General features: G+C 41.7%; 2 protein-coding genes and 1 long non-coding RNA gene across 4 annotated transcripts in view; 1 reads left to right on the top strand and 2 right to left on the bottom strand.

Annotated features, from left to right (window-relative positions):
• The window catches only part of LOC146653113 (uncharacterized), a 172703-nt gene that overhangs the window by 9738 nt on the left and 145423 nt on the right, over window positions 1–17542 (bottom strand). The window lies entirely within an intron of this gene.
• Window positions 1–17542, bottom strand: part of LOC146653119 (uncharacterized) — a 250949-nt gene that overhangs the window by 143193 nt on the left and 90214 nt on the right. The window lies entirely within an intron of this gene.
• Window positions 9470–15113, top strand: LOC146653124 (mediator of RNA polymerase II transcription subunit 26). 2 transcript variants are annotated; one of them, XM_085382759.1, is made up of 3 exons: window positions 9470–9882; window positions 12885–12962; window positions 13070–15113. In XM_085382759.1, the coding sequence occupies exons 1-3, from the start codon at window positions 9811–9813 to the stop codon at window positions 14645–14647; spliced, it is 1728 nt and encodes a 575-aa protein (XP_085238885.1). In that variant the 5' UTR covers window positions 9470–9810; the 3' UTR covers window positions 14648–15113. The 2 variants fall into 2 exon arrangements, with proteins under 2 accessions (XP_085238885.1, XP_085238886.1); XM_085382760.1 differs by having other exon boundaries at window positions 9472–9882; window positions 12888–12962.

Genomic DNA, 17542 nt, shown 5'->3' with positions numbered 1-17542 from the left:
GGAAGTTGCCTGTTATCTTGAAACGTACGTTAAAAAGTGAGAAGTTGCTCACTCACAGAAAGCTAGTAAATAATTAAATTTAATTTTGTTAAAAAAAAAAAAAAAAAACGAAAGAAAACTGAAAACGGGTCTCACAGACCCGATTACCATACAAGGGTTAAAAGCAGTAAATTAAAAGCAGAAAGACACAGGAAGTTGCCTGTTGTTTTACGAGAAGTTGCTCGTTAAGCGAGAAGTTGCTCGCTAAGTGAGAGTTGCTCACACAAACAAAAAATTGCTAGCAATAAATTTAAAGTGACCTCAGCTGTGCCGCAGCGAAAATACTAACCTAAATCCTCCTAGCGTGTAAACCCCTCTGGAAATCACTGAACATGAGTCAGAATTATTCAAAGACCACAGACAGGTCCGATAAAAAATCTAAAGTACCTGTAAAACCAAAAATTAATAAAATACAAAATAAAGTCTCAAATAACGGCTCAGTACAACTCCCATTTCCGGTTACGTGTAACCTACGTCCGCGAATCGGTGAAGACGTCCATGATCACGTATCCAGAACATGCGGGAGTGCTTATGTGACTGACTTTGTTTACAACTTAAGAAGTTCAATGCATTCTAATTTATTTCTGGAGCCTTATCCCGAACGATTATCGCCAGAAAACAGGTCAGTAGAAATGTTGAATATCATTTGTGATAAGAAAAGTAGTCTGCTTAAAAAGTCCTGTAGAAAATATATGATAGAATGCCGCGACGTGATACATCAAATGTTACCACTATGGAAAAAGGGACCGGAACCAGGTGTAGATACTTTTACATCAAATAAAACTAGTGCAGGCTCTGGCATAGAAAATAAACCTACCGCAGGAAAAGCTAGTCTTGCATGTTCAGCCGTTCAGCCTACAGCCCCACACCCTTACGATGAGACCGAATTAATAGTCGCTGTAGCAGCTGCACGTAAACAATGTCAGCATTCTGATCCAACCAGCTCAAAAGAAAGCGACGAAAAATCTGAATCACATGCAACGGATCTTAGCCATCTCTTTAAACAAGATCAGGAAAAACAATATATACGCCGCGAGGAAGAATTAGCAGAACATAAAAAAAAGAGAAAAACTTTTGAAAGAAGAATGTGAGGAACTTATGAAAAACAATTTAGACGACTATGAAGAAAAACTTTTGCATCAGGCAGTGTCCACAATAGACACCCACATGAAACGCCACGATATCGTAGCTAGAGGTTTAGAGGTAGCTAAAGAAATACCTGTTACCCGAACTTTAATAAAGACTTATCTAAAAGGAAAAAAGGAAAAACAAAGCCGGAATGACAAAGGTCCTCACGCCAACACTCGCGGTAGTAAACAAACAGACCCAAAGCATGATAAAGCATCCACAACTGCAGAGTTTTTGTGGGTAAATAATGACAAAATCACCAATTTCTTTAAGAATCTAAAGAAATTCCTGCTAACAATGTCCAGAGACAAAATTGACTTAAATGCAGTAACTATGTGTAAACAGAAGCCTGATGAATCTATCCTAGTATTCATAAAACGCTTTATGCACTGTTGGACAAGCTAGAGGTGCAAATTTAGCTCAGTTTTCCGGCAGCCGCAGACACCCAAAGCAAAAATGAATTTGTGTATTTAATTTAACACAAAGGGTGAAATGTTTGCTGACACTGATAACAGCTTATGTTTTCTCTGCCCTATGTACCGACATGATGGAGAAGGAACATCCTCTGTGTCAGCTGGACCCTCAGCAGAGAATGAACTCAACATCCTTTTTGTCCGGTACTGTATGTCACACACTGTGCCAAAAAAACGTGTACAGACGCCACTACCAGGTAATCCCATGACTGGGAGCCACACTTTTGTTTCTCTCACACTGTTCAACAACATGATAACTGCTCACACAAGTGAAGGTCAAACAGTGATTTTGTCACATAACTCAGACATAGGTTATGATATAACTACACCATGTCGTCACATAGATCTAACCTATCCTATCCACTGTACTATTTCTGCACTTATGTTGCCAGCTGAATACCAGAATATGACATTGTGGTCAAGAAGTGAGAATGATATAGGATTTATTGACTGTACACTTTATCACGTACACCTATTAAAACACAACAAGCCAGTATATGTCAAGCAGCATCCCATTTCTGCCGAAAAAGCCGCAGCTCTAGATGTCATCATAGGAGATTTATTGACTACAGGAGCAATAAAGCCCACACTCCTGTCAATCCTGTGCCAAAGCCTAACAAACCTGGCGTATGGCGTTTCATACAAGACTTAAGGCAAATTAATGCAGTCAACATTCCTCTGCCACCTCTCGTTTCAGATGTTCACAGCATATTGACATGCATTGCATACACATTTTACCGTGGTGGATTTATGCTCCGCTCCTTTTTCTCAGTACCTGTGACACACAGCCGTTATTTGCATTCACACATAGAAATAAGCAGTACACTTGGACTCGTTTGCCCCAAGGCATGATAGACAGCTCTGCTGCTTTCTCAATGGTGCTTCACTCCTCCAGGGCTGCACCCTGATCCACATGTGGATGACCTCCTCCTCTGTGCTGAAAGTGAAAAACTGTGTCAAACTGCTACACACATGCTTCTCCAGCACCTCCAAAAGACTGGCCACAAAGCATATGCAAAGAAAATGCAGTACTGTCAGACTTCTGTTCAATATTTGGGATTCACACTGTCTCACGGAAAACGTTCCATGACTGCAGACAGGGTCAAAGCTGTGACCTCTGTCCCTCGTCCCACTACACAGAAGGAAATGTTGTCCTTCCTGGGCATGGTGAACTATTGCAGACAGTGGATACCAGACTGTTCTTTTCATGACCACATTCTGCGTGACTGTTGTAAAAAAGACAAGCCTCCTCGAATACTGTGGTCCACAGAAATGACTGCCTCTTTCAATGCATTACAGGGAGTGCTGACCTCCGCCACTCAAAGGTGCTGCCTGAATTGTTCAGGAATGCCGGCCTGCCTGAGGGCAGTAGCAGCTTGCTCTATCATGATAAGGGACTGCGAGAAGCTCACACTCTCACATGACACTATTCTACACACCAATCACTAGGTCACGACCATTATAGCAAACATAACTATACAACACATGCAAATCTCACTATAAAAGCGAGCAGCACACCTGATTCGCCAGCACATTTATTGATCCTATGCTGTGTTCTTCTGACCGACAGGATGGCTCAGACAGGCTTGACGATCATGACTGCATGACACGTATACAGGAATCCACAGCACCACGTCCAGATTTAGAGCAAACACCTATCCCAGACTCAGCCACGGTTTATGTGGACGGGTCCTGTTCAAGGCCGAGTGACAACTCATTTCTTTGTGGCTATTCAGTGGTGACATTGCCTGACATAATACTAGAGGCTCACTCATTACCATTTCACTCAGCACAAAAAGCAGAGCTCATGGCTTTAATACGCGCCTGTGAGCTACATTTGGATAAGCATGTGACAATTTACGCAGACAGCCGCTATGCATTTGGCGTTGTGCATGACTTTGGCACATTGTGGAGACAGAGAGGATTTAGATCTGCTGATGGAAAATAAATTGCTAAATTGTGATTTTGTTAAAAGACTTTTTCAGGCTATACAGCTGCCATCGGCCGTTGCAGTTGTAAAAACGAAAGGACACAGTACAGCTGACACAGACGAAGCAACAGGTAATGCCTTAGCAGACGTGACAGCCAAGGCTGCAGCTGCATCACAGCTCCCACCTCCGCAGGAAGTATTATCTGTGCCCCTACAGCTGCCACTTGTTACACTCCCAGACTATTTAGACAAAAATGTTGATTTAAAATTCATACAAGAGCAAGCCTCTGCATGTGATTACACGTATTGGGAGAATAATGACTGTACCTTAGATGACAGAGATGGCCTATACAAAATCTTAAGGGTTTGATTGCCCTCCCATATTCCCTGATGCCAGTCCTTGCCCGACATTTTCACTGTGTGAGTCATGTCGGACAAAGAGGGGTAATAGGGGCAATAAAATCAAGATTTGTAATTGAGAAAACATTGCATGCAGTAAAAAGCATATTAGCAACCTGTCTAACATGTGCGCGAACTAATGTAGGTAGCTCAAAAGCAAAACATCAGCATTTACCACAACCAGATTTTCCATTTCATACATTACAAATTGATTTCACACATATGCCAGCACAAGGAAGCATCAAGTACTTACTGGTAATAGTGGATCAATTTAGTAAATGAGTAGAAGCTTATCCAACATCAAAAGAAACTGCAGAAGTAGTCTGTCAAAAGTTGTGCAATGAAATAATACCCAGATTCGGAATACCTCACCAGATTAACAGTGATAGAGGATCTTCATTCACATTAGAAGTAATTCAAAAGTGTGCTAAAACTTTAATGACCTGGGTCAAATTACTTACTCAAGTCCTGTGTGAGATTAGAATGACTCAATCTGCAGTAACCAAATTATTTCCATTTGAAATAAGACTATTTCCAACACCATGGTCAGCTTCCAGAGGGGCACCGCTAGTAGAAGGTGATGTATATTGCATTGTCCACTGATGTTCACAACCTGGTAGAAAAACTGAATAATAACTATCAGAAAGTTTGTCTCTCTCAGCTTTTCCCCTCCACAGTTCCACCAGTGGAGACAAGGAGATGCATGTTGGAGAAGCCACTAAAACCAAGGACTCTCTGGGAGGCCGCGCGTGTTCCAGCCCCAGACTGTACTGGCAGTGACGAAGAACCAGCATCCTCACAGACGGACAACCTCAGTGGATTCATGCCAGCAGGGTTAAGACCAGCCCAATCGGACCATCTCAGGCGTCGGATCAAGCAGACGACATCTCCGGCGAGCCAGCGCCCGGAACTAGAGCAAATAAACACACACGGGTAGATGACATCTCAGGCGAGCCAGCGCCCGGATCCAAAAGTTACATACACACACACGCAATCACTGATTAACACACAACGTCTGAAAGAACAACAACAAGGTACTCAAACATCCAGCAGGAACAGAAAGCCAAAAGTACCACATGATGTCTAACCTGATAAAGCCAGACTCATTTCATCCTGATAATGGAGAAAATGAAATGCCCATTGTCATCATACGACGCTTATTCTGTGTCTCTCGAACCTGGGACCAGGCCAGGAGACGACTGAAGAACTGTCTTTCTTATATATTTAGGTTATTTATCACATCTATCGCAGTAACCTTAGGATTTCTCTTTGCTATTTTGTATTGTAAACTGCAACCATGTTCACATTTCTGCAGGTCATATTTTGCTGACTATACCTCATGCTCCATTTTGCAAGACACCTACTTAATGCACTCCTCACGCTCCCTAAAATCAGTATATAGCAACATAGACGCCACTAATAAACCATCTTATGCGCCCTCTAGAACAGGAGCTAACGCCTGGTATGAAAATGCCAGAACAGCCGCTCGTGATTTAGGAAACAGTAACTGTTATGTCTGTTCAAAGGCTAATCCAGAACAGGTAATAGTAGGATACCCCATATCCGGTTTCCCCCTCACTGAGGGACTAGAGAAAATCGGCGGAGATAATGCTCTCTTTAAAGACACTTTACAGTTGACTCTGAGCCCTCTCGACTGCCTACTTAGACACACACACACACACCAACTAACCCTGAGACTCCATTAGGCGAATTATTGAAGTTATCTAATGACACCGCAGGGACCTGCGCCCCAATGAAACGCCCTAAGAATAGGTTAAAGCCCTCACTGCCCTTAGGACAGATCCCTCTCCATTTTAATACTAGTATGATATGTCTGCGCAGACTAAAGTTAACTGGCCCAGACACACACATAGATTATACAAAGGATAACTATACATTCTTCTCTGACTCCCCAGGTGCACGCTGTAATGAGACATGGCTAGCTGTCTCTGTGGCTGAAGTTGTATCATATCTGGAGGAACACACACACAGTTCAAGTTCGAGCAGAGAATCGATCATTGTTCCCCCAGACGGTGTATTAAATGACACTGACTGGGGGGAGTTAGTTAAATCACACATGGTCACGCGCCTAACTAGAGCAATCCCACATGCTTATTGGATGTGCAATAATGCTCTTAGATTAGCTTTACCTGTTAATTGGACCGGTACCTGTGGTCTAGTAACCGTTGATGTATGCTGTACTTTCATTCCCAATAATACCGCTCCTAACGGTTCATTCACACAAGCTATGAATAAACTTGAAGCATTGCAGATAGAACTAATTGCCAATGCAGGTCACGGTCAGTGGCTACATAAGTGGCTACAGGACACGTTTGGAAGATGGAAGAAACTAATTGTAGCCTTTGTAACCGTTGCAGCATGTTTTTGATGATTATTGTCTGTTGTGTGATACCATGTATACGCTCTCGGAATTTTTGATATTAAGCTCACTCGAAGGACTAGTTACATTTATGATTTGTTTCACATTTATGATTTATCTTTATATTATGTTATTACATTCTGTCTTTATACTATGTTATCATTTCATGATAAAAGGGGAGAACTGTTATGATATTTTGATACCACGGTTAGCATTTATAGGATATTGTTTTATACAGGAAAACTGTTACTCAATAAGGTCCATCTACTAGTTGTTTTTCTCTTTCTCTGTGACCCAAGAATTAATGTGTAGGACTCACAAGCTGGTACCCCAAGGTCGAAAACACCACAGAGATGAGACCACTTCCTTACTCCCATCCTCCCTTCCTTATCTCCTGGAAAAGGCTCGTTAAAGGCTAGGTGGTTCGTTTCAGAATTCACTAATGAAAGAACTCTGTATTTTATGTCTAGGAGTGTATTTTGCTGGGATGATCATAAATTATAGCTGAACTGATAAACTACACACAGGATACTTCTTTGCTCACAAGGCAGGAAGACGTTTCCTTATTTAGTCTGTACCGGTTTGAACTGGGAAAGCTGACACACGAACCTTTTTTTTCATCTATATAAACTGCTGTGTATCAAATAAACCTTTGAGTTGATTTGGGAAGGCAACCTGAAGCAGTCTGTGTTTCCTTGTTCTCCCAAGCTGCTCCCGGCGCTGTAACTAACCCAGCTGAACGGCATACCTGAGTGTTACTTTAAATAATTAGGAATCTTAGAAGGAAAGGACAAAACTCTGCTTATCGCTCACGCCACGGAGGAAACCCGGGACGGCAATTTCCTTCACACGACATCTGGAGTGGGCCTGTGGACTCGATGCTTCCAGGCATCCGGGTTTCAGCTACAAAACAGAGCAGCATAATATTCATTCACTGGCAGCTTCATTAGACACAACTAAGAGGCTTGTTAAAGCAGCCAGTCACATTGCAGAAACATAATGCAATCAATGCAGCGCAAAAAAATCTGTCGTTACAACCAAGATATACAGAAGAGCATCCCTGAACACACATCAAACCTTGAAGCAGATGGGCTACAGGAACACAAGACCACACTCCTGTCAGCCAGTAATAGGAAACTGAGGCTACAGTTCACAGCAGCTCACCAAATCAAATTTAAACAATAGAAAATTATAAAAGTGTTGCCTGGTCTGATGAGTTTTAAGTTCTGCTGCAACATCCAAGCTGTGGGCTCAGAATTTGGCATAAACAACATGAAAGCACAGACCCATTCTGCCTTGTATGAATAGTTCAGATTAGATGTGGTTTGATGGTGTGGGGGGACATTTTTTTGCCACTTTGGACCCCGTAGTACCTGCTGAACATCATTAAAATGCCACAGCCTACCTGAGTATTGTTGCTGACCGTGCCCATCCAGCAGGATAACAACCATGTCACAAAACTCAAAACATCTTAAACCATAACATGTCTCAGTGTCATGCTGCAGCATGTCTGAAGAGATATTTATCCAGGCTAGAAATCCAGTTTCTGGAGATGTTATGGTGACCAACAACCAGCAAACTCTCCTCATGCAGCAGCTCTTCATCTTAGGTGAAATAGAAAATTACTACCCAAAGAATCCATCGTCTCTGTGTACTTCTAGTGACTCAAACAGTTGGTGAGATTCTCTTCTAATCCACAAGTAACTTACCAGACGTGTGAGAAGACAAGTGGTTGTTATCGCCTCTGAGCAGGCTTGACACAGCCAGCAACAATCAGGGTTTTATGTCATTCCTCCTTGGCATTGTGTTAACACACCTGAATGCTCCAGAGTCGTCTGCTTTTACATAGGTGCTCACATTTGCTGATGATCAGATAATCAAGTGTGTTTGATTATCAGCAGTTTGCTGCTAATTGCCTTTTTTAATTCCAGTGGAAGCAGTAAGGGTGGAGTTAGTTTTAATAGGACTGTATCTGTTTTGGAAAACATAGAGAGTTGTGCATTTTTAAATACTAAAATATAACTATAACAAAGCTTATCCCAGCTTAAAGAGATTAAGCTGTTTTGGGGAAAAGATTTAGTTTAACAAAACAAACATGTATCAACCTTAATCTGAATAAAACTGAAGCAATCATGTGTTTATAAAATTAAGAAATCTTTTTAAGGGTGTGTTCATGACTCTTTCTGTTCTTTGCCTTTCTCAACAATGCTGATTTAATCAACTGCAAACTCGGCCTGTCTATTAGCAGAGAACTGAAGAGATTTGGTGAGGAGGTTTTTTTTGGTTATCAACTATATGGCAACATCATGTGGCATACACTGTTTCTCATTTATAAATAGTTTATGCACAAGATTTTTTAAATTTAGTGTATTTTTCAGTTGAAATATCCATACGTATTTTCCATAATCATTTTTTAGTGAATAAGACTTGTTTTGTATGGTGAGATTTTGATGACCGTCCCTGACAGAAGAGATATCATCAAAGGTGGCTCCAACATCAAGCTTCAGTTTCAAGTGAACTGGAAGGCACCTTGATTTATTAGTTAGATGTGGAGGACGTTCAGACGAGACAAAAATATGAATTTGGTATTATTAAAGGTTATTTTTGTGTAAGAAAATTTTAACTATGGAGTCCTTTTATATACAGCATAGTCTCGCTTTCTATCTTTAAATTTATTAGACCACCGCCTAGTATACGGTTTATTACACAGATGCTCTAACAGTATTTGTCATTTCCATTTGTTATGCTTCTGTCATGATTAATCTAACAGAATGTATTTAATGCTAAAATATAATTATTGTTTTACGATACATTAAGATACAAAATACAGATATTTACTTGCATTCCTGCGTAGAAAAAATGGTTGAATGTTATGTTTTATTAATATAATTCCTTACTTCTAAGAGAAGCCCCGTGTGGCGATGAACAACTCATTGGATTGACATGAATTCAGTTTCTTATGATTGTAATAAATAATACAGTTTTTTCTTTTACACTCATTTGATAGATTTCCAGAATATGTATATATCCTTGTTTTAGCGACAGCTGCTCTAATCGATTTCTTAGGACCACCTTTCCGGTTTTATTGTCTTTCTTTTTTTTGTTAAATTTACAGCTTGCTGCGAGCACGTGGATTTGACGCGGGTCGAAGCCGGTTACGTAAAGATTTCCCACAATGCTCTGCTGCCTCACAAAAAGCTCGGTGAGAAGGCCGAGAAGGAGGCGGCTACCAGCCGAGGGGGTAGCCGATTCCCGGAGAGGGTGTTCCGTCTCCTGCAGTTAGCGGTACCAAACAGGTGAGGGTGGCGATTGGAAACAAAGACAGAAGCATCATAAAGCATGATGCCCGCTGCTTCGGGGGAGCTTCCGTCGGAGTTGTGAGTGTCAGCGGGTTTCCCATCGCCGGCTCTTCGGGGGATTCTGCTGTCTGTCTCCGTCCCGACCCGCGACACCGCCAGGCGATGACAGCGGCTACAGCCACTCCGCAGGTGATGAGAGACCGGCTGCTACAGGCCATCGACGGCCAGAGCAATGTGAGTATGTCCACTGGTTTTAAGCGGAATTAACTGGGTGGAGAAGAGCAGACAATGGTGGTCGAGCTGGTGGCCTCGAGTCGCTATAGGGGAACTGACAGAGTGGAGGCATTCAGCGTCTGGACACTTAGTATTTGCTTGCTAATTAGCTGGCTAACGTCTAGTTAGCGAAAGTGAGTGATGAAGCAGGCATGCCAGAGCCCGGTTAAGTTGATGCTGGCGACAATTGTGTGCACTTACAGTAGAGTTCATCAGGGCAAGAGAGGGGGACGTGCTGAATGTAGTGCAAGTTCCCTTTAGACACAGAGGCTCTGCAGAGAGGAGACCTCCAGCAGGGCTCCGAGGTTTGTAACGCCTTTATCTAAGATGACCCCGGGATTACTTTAGGTGTGTTACAGCAGTATAAACAGCCAAGCAGAGTTAGTCAGCAACCTACAAACATGTATGGCTTCTCAGTGAGCTACCCAGCACCAGCGACCATTACAAACAAATGGATTCAGAGCTGTTGTTGTTTACAGTGTCATTTAAGTACTCCCAGTGTGTTACTGCTGAGTGTCCAACACACGCCTGATTATCCACATGCCTGGGGTGTCAAAATAAGGCCCAGGGGCCAGAATCGGTCAGCAAAGATTCCAATCCGGCCAAACTGGATGGTTTTGGAAAATGTGAAGGAGGGCTTTTAACTCATTCACTGCCAGCCATTGGCATTGAATGAGTTAACTGTGTTTTCATGAGTTTTACAGCTTGTCCTACTGATAAAGCACCTCCCCTGTTGTCATTCATACTACACCTAAAATAATTAAGGTGGTTGCCTGGTGGAGGGTGAACGATCTTTTTCTGTAATTTTAGACATGCTGATAGGTGCCTTTCATTTACTGCAGCAGCAGCATTTCTTTATTAAATGGGATTAAATGTTTAGCTAAACTTCTTTACACTGACAGAAAGAGAGGTTTCACTGGTTTGGCCCGCTTTAGATCAAACTGGGCTGTGTGTGGCCCACAATGTAAAATAAGTTTGACATCCCTATTTACAGTTTCTTATTTCAACATGCTTACCTGCAGTCATGCACTGGGGGTGCTCTCTGTGACATCCTGCCAGAAAGCCTTGAAATGCCCAGCATCCCACACACAGTTTACACCTGATTTATGCTTCAGCAGGATATCAATGCTGTAACCTGATGTGCACTTCGCAAGTAATGTAACTACACGTTGGCTGACGCAACTATTGCCATTGGCCTGTTCAGATGCGTCGCCATAGTATGAAGAATAATAATCATAGGTTCAGTATAAAGATTCACAAATGTTGGCAGACTGCTGAAACTGCTTGGATGCATGTGAGAGAATGTACAAAGAAAAGCTTGCCACCAAATAAAACTGACCACAACAAAGAGAATTTTCCACTAGGACGGAAAATTAGTTTCTATCGGCTGACACCAAATATAAAACACCGGGAGACGACCACGTGGTAAATAACACGTAATGCAAACGCAAGAGCAGACCTGACCGTGATTCACTGCATCAATCAGAAGTCAGGGCTTGTGGTCCACAGTGATGTAACGCATTTTATTCCAGAAGCATCTACGTGTTACATTTTTGCCAACGACTCCTCACTCAACGTTTTTCGATCAGGGGTTTTTTAATGTCATAAGTTTGATCGCAGGCACACTACAGCTAGAGTTGGGCTTTGGCTTTGCAAAGGAAATCCTCCGCTGCAACACATGTTAACCAATAACCACATTGTTGATCATTGCAGAAGTGGCTGCAGATTAAAGACAACAATCATCTGAATACGTGGGCTTTCTACTATTTTGGTGGACTAAAACGGCACATTTGCATGCTTTCTCGTTTTGACAAACTGAGCCCGAAACTAGTAAATGTTTTCTAAACGTACAGGTGCACATTTGAAAGTTTATTCAAATGATTTCTCGACCTTTTGATAAGTTCTTTTTTTCCCCTTCTGAGGAATGTGTTTGGTGGAGTGGCAACATCTAGATACAGACATGTCTTCCTTTAATGCTGTTTTTGTGATTTCTCAGTAGGGCTGAGCGATATGGCCTAAAATCCATATCACGGTATAATTTGAAGCATGTGCGGTAACGATATATATCACGATATATTATTTTCTTCTGTATAACGTATTTTACACACTGTAAGGCACACTTAAAATCCTTTAATTATCTCAAAAATCGACAGTGTGCCTTATGTATGAATTCTGGTTGTGCTTACTAACCCCATCCAGGCATCCATGAAAACAGAATTTATTAAATTTAACGGAGCAGGAAGTTGGCTCGCTAGCTTCCACCTAAACATGATATAGCATGTTCTGACTGAGAGATTTCTGAAAAAATTAAAAAATACAGCTCTGCTATCACTTCCAACATAAATGAAGACAGAAAACTAAACAGCAGTGACTTTTACAGGGTTACTGAAGTCGGACTAGCTGGTATATAAAGATGTCCTATGTGATCGCTAGCAAAACAGCCACATTAGCATAACATTAGCACAGTGAAGCTGAGGGATGAACGCAAACTTTTTCCCACTCGATAAAAGTTAACGTGAGGGTTTCTGGTGGTTAGGGACAAATGCAATTGCATGGCAGGATGCTGTAAACGGACCAAACTTCAGTCAGGAGAACAACTGAGGTTAATACTGCAACAACATGGGAATAGGGCAGCTGCGAGAGAATTCAGCATTGATGAATCAATGGTAGGTAAGTGGAGGAAGCGCAGTTTTTGGCTTTCCCCATATTCCAAAAGTGTTTCATCTCTTTGCTGTTACTGTCGCCCGGCATAATTTGCAGATGATGTTGTTTGCAGCCGTTGCAATGCTTTCGACCAAAACAGGCGCAGCTTGATGACACCATCAACATGCGCTGTCGCAGTAGAGCGGTTTAGTCAAAATCTCTACCGTTGGCCAAATTTATATCGTTTCTACCATATACCGTTTTTACCGCCCACCCCTGTCTCTCAGTATTTTTGTATATAATTGGTCTTTCTTTTCCAGCAGATATGCAACATGGTGGTCGTCGTGGAGGTGATCTCCTTTTTGGAGAAATATCCTATCACCAAAGAGGCACTGGAGGTAAGTTACAACATGTGCCATCAGCAAATAAAGCAATCAAATGCAGATTTTTAGCAGTCAAGTTTCATCCGCTGTTAAACAATCATCAATCTTATCTCCTCTTAAAGGAAACCCGCCTGGGCAAGCTCATCAACGACGTCCGGAAGAAAACCAAAAACGAGGACCTCGCAAAGAGAGCCAAGAAGCTTCTGCGGAACTGGCAAAAGCTAATCGAACCAGGGAAGGTTGAGGTGTTGTCAAAAGGCGGCACCAGTGCGTCGTGGTCTTCCATTGGCGGTGCTCATCCTTGCATCTCTGCTCCAGCCACCAACCCACCGTCGGGTAAAACGGGCCCAGAGTTGAAGAACAGAAATGATTTCAACAACTGCTCCCTGAGAGTGGAAAAACCGAGCAACAAAAAACGCAAGGGCGAGCAGAAGGAAGGACCGATTTTACCAGCAAAGATACCTAAAACAACTCTTAATGATAAAATCCAAAACTCAAAGCAGCTGCAAACCAATGGAATTGGTACCGGCACAGAAATTTTTGCAGATATTCGTGCACATCAGTCTTTGGACAGGGACATTCCTGAGGCTTTGGACAACGACAAGCTAAATAAAATCCCTGTTCATGCTGTAAAACCTCACTCAAATTTCCCAGGATGCAGCAAGCCTCCTAGCACTTCCTCTTTGCTAAAAGCATCAGTTCTGCAGCAGCAAGCCAGACAGGAGCAAGCTGCCTCTGGGGGAAAGTGTCGACCCAGAAGCCCACGCTGTTCCTTGCACAGTCCTCAGACTCTAAAACAGGAAGCTGTTGTGAAACAAACTGCACCCCAAGCACAGAGTATTCCTACCCCCAGCGTGAGACCTGGGACTGTAGATAACTCTGGGCTCGGACTGTCTCCTCAGCCTTTCAGCGCATCTGTTCAGGGTTTTCACACTGACGGTTCAGGGTCTGCTGATTTGGACTCTCACCACCTGCCTCCTAGTATGTCTCTCCACGGCTCCACTGTCACCCCCTGCAGTGGCGTGGAGAGTCTGGAAGATGAGGGTCCTTCTTTTAATACAGGGAAAAGAAAAAGACAGAAATACAGACCTAAGGATTGCTCTGTTAATTTAGAAGGGCTGACTGTAGAAGACAGAACAAAACCAGTGAGGTTAAAAGACAGGAGGCTGACGTTCGATCCTGTAACGGGGCAGATCAAAACCTCCTTCCAGAAGGATTCTTTCCCAGAGGGCGAGGACAGACCGAATCACAAACCTGAGAATAACTGGTCAGAACAGCCGAAGCAAAATCCGCCAGTTCCTCCCAGTCCTTTCCAGCAGACGGACTGGAAAGAGCTGTCGAGGAGCGAAATCATCCAGTCGTACCTTAGCCAGCAAAGCAATGTGCTGACGTCGTCGGGCGCGCACACCCCCGGTGCACACTTTTTCATGTCTGAGTTCCTGAAGAAGGAGGAGCACCGGAGCAAAGATGCTAAGAAAACACACACGCTGGTTTCAGACTCGCCACCTGGAGAGATCCCTGGAGTCAGCAGAGAGGTGAATGGCAAAGACCTGAGCAGGTTACACACACAGCACTGGTCCGGGGTAAATGGTTGCTATGACACAATGGATAAATGGTACGACTGGACCGAGTGCATCTCCTTGGACCCGCACGGAGATGAGAGCAGGCTGAACATACTGCCCTACGTCTGCCTGGATTGAAACTGAAGTCAGGTCGGTAAATGAGACGTCGATCCTTGCCTTCCCTGCGCGGCAGAGCGGGCCGGGATGCGTGAAGGCTCTTCTTCACCGTGTATGCTGCTGTTGGAGTAAATACGCTGCCTGCTCGAGTGTTTGTTGGAGCACAGGAGGTGTAATCAGTGTTTTATTTTGTAAAAGTCTGAACAAAACGTGAGGACAGTGTGAAGGGGAAAGGCTATGCATCTTTGACTGTTTAGATGTCAATGTTTAACAAGTGTACAGAGTGAGTTTACAAAGCAGGGAGACGAGCGGCTCTGATACCCACGAGTTTATATACTGGAGAGGAGATTAAATATACAGATGCATTTTATCCATCTTAAGTTATCTTATTCTATCCACATGCCTCACAGAATGTGACTTTATTGCATTTCATGCAGTCATTCATAGTTTTTTTTTTTTTTTTTAAATTGTTATTATTTAATTTTTATGCATTAACCGACTAAATCAGGGTTGCTGCTTTTGTCAGCAGGCAGTAGCACGATACATCATTGGAACGTTTGTTCATGCTTTTTGAACAAAGCGTTTGAGCTCTTAAAATTAAAACTGCTGCTTCCCGCAGCTGCACGCCTGCCTCTCGTAACTTCTAGCAGATTGAACCGACGGATCGGTTTTAAAACATTTGAATATTTTTCTTGTTTGCTCTTTAATGTGATGTGAAACTTCCAGATGTGACCACTGTTTGTGGTGAGAGGGGGAGAAGGCTTGCATACAAGCTGATAGAGAAATTTGGCTGTATGTATATTTATTTACATATTGAGATTTGCATACATGTTTAAACTGTATTGAATCATCTTGTTAGTTTTTTTTGTTTTGTTTTGTTTTGGGTTTTTTTGCAAGCAACAACAGTGAGGCTGCTACGGTGTTGTGTGATCTCGAAGACACCTACCGTCACAGGAACTAACACAAACGTGGCTTTGGCTGTTTTGGCGGGCGTTTATCAATCTGTAGGCAAATGCTGTCAAAGCGGCAACGTCACAGTAGTGCAAGATTTTACAGATGTGTAGCTGACATTAAAATGAGGGGCCAGATTCATTGATGGTTTGTGATTTGACAACACTTTGGCATCTCATCTGTTGCAGTGTCATAATAGGGTTAGGAATCAGTTCACTAATTGACATTCCAGACTTTACCTACTGATCCATCAACATGCTGTACTTTACACACTCAAATAACACATCCTGATACTGTGTACTTTTTATTTTTTGGGCTTGCCTTTTCCCTTTACTGTGTATTAAGGTTGTAAAATATGAATCAGCACGGCAGAGCAGATTGTGCTACCAGCTTGCATCCTTGTACTGTCAGGAAGAAGTAAGAAATAAATTGACATGCTGGATAATACTTAATAGCATTCCTTTAAATATTATTTGCCTTATGGAAACCCGTGTTTTCCCTAAAGACAGAGCCTTAGTGAATGTACAGGTATGATCCTTTTGTGTTCATTTGAATGCAAAAGACAATATATTTGCTACCTAGTCCTTTTCAATGGACATGTAATGTGTTAATAAAAAGAAAATGAAGGAATTGTTATTATGTCATCTCTTTAACCCCCCCACTCACACCCACACTCACTCCTTTTTTTTTCCTTTTTTAAGGGCTCTGCAGTTACTGATGTTCCTGACCAATTAAATCCAGAACAAGTTCAGTACTGTCTCTGCATGTAAATCACTTATGTACATTTCCATTCATCACTAAGAGAAACGATTTCCATGATATTTTCATAATATAACTGGACAGTTCCTAATAAAATTAACTGATACTGTCCTCTATAAATGGAAAGGAACTGATCTGATTCATCATTTAGTTAAAAACAAAAAAAACTGGCAACTGATTGAATAATTCTCTCTTTTTTTTTTTTTTTTTACATGTAATTTCAAAAAAATCTTTGTTACAAGAATTTGCTACGTTTTCAGTTTGGCACCAGATTTTTTTAGACATTTTCTTACACTAAAGTAATATACGTGTACTGTACTTAGTCGCAGCTCTAAATACAGCCTTTAAAAATCATGTGAAATTACCATACCATTGTGTTAGATTGCCTGACAATGACTTTGTATGAGTCTTCTAAAATCTGAATGTTCAGTTCCCTTTTTAAACACGAACAGTCTGAGACTGCATATTTCTACCAAGGCTTAACATCTACATCAGGGCTGGGTGGTAATTTTTCCTGAACTCAGATCTCCTCACAATAAATGTTATATGTTTACAAACTGATAGTGTCAATGATGGTCATTAACTTTGTGACAATAAAAGAGAAAAGGCTGAGACTGACAGTTATACTGGCTTTTTACAATAAACATGTACAATAATGGGTTATGTTTAAAATGTCTATACTCAGCATGACAGTACTTTTTGATAAAGGCACAGAGCTGTGTTTGTTTTAAAGTTTTCACTAGAGTTATCGTAGTTTTGTATTTTTTAAATTAGCTTTTATTTTTATTTCATTTTGACTTCTTGGTTTTAATTCAGTTTGTTTCCAGAGTTACATTTGTTTCAGTTTAGTTTTTATTGTTTGAAAATGTTCAGTCTTTTTAATTTTTATGTATCGAGACCATATGTCAGAGGCAAGGTTTAGAAAAATCAATCCAGGTATTGCAATAAAAACATTGAACTTTTTGAAAGCACTTAACTCACAGTCTCATCCAGAATCTCAATAAACACGACAATCAATCAAGCAAGTAGTAAGAAAGATTTTTTAAACCAAAGTAACACTAAATTAATTTAAATAATACTAAAGTTAAAACTATAGTATAAAACTTACTATAAAAACCTTGGTTTTAACGCGTATTTACAGATGTGAGCTGTACACTTCCGCCCACGGTGAACATCTTTCGACGGACACTGTTGTCTTTTATTTTG

Source organism: Rhamphochromis longiceps, linkage group LG15, assembly GCF_057381845.1.
Source record: "Rhamphochromis longiceps isolate RC_006_pf linkage group LG15, R_longiceps_female_GT1.1, whole genome shotgun sequence".
Classification (NCBI taxonomy): Eukaryota; Metazoa; Chordata; class Actinopteri; order Cichliformes; family Cichlidae; genus Rhamphochromis; species Rhamphochromis longiceps.
The sequence above is the reverse complement of the archived record's forward strand: the minus strand, read 5'-3'. Positions and strand labels throughout refer to the sequence as shown.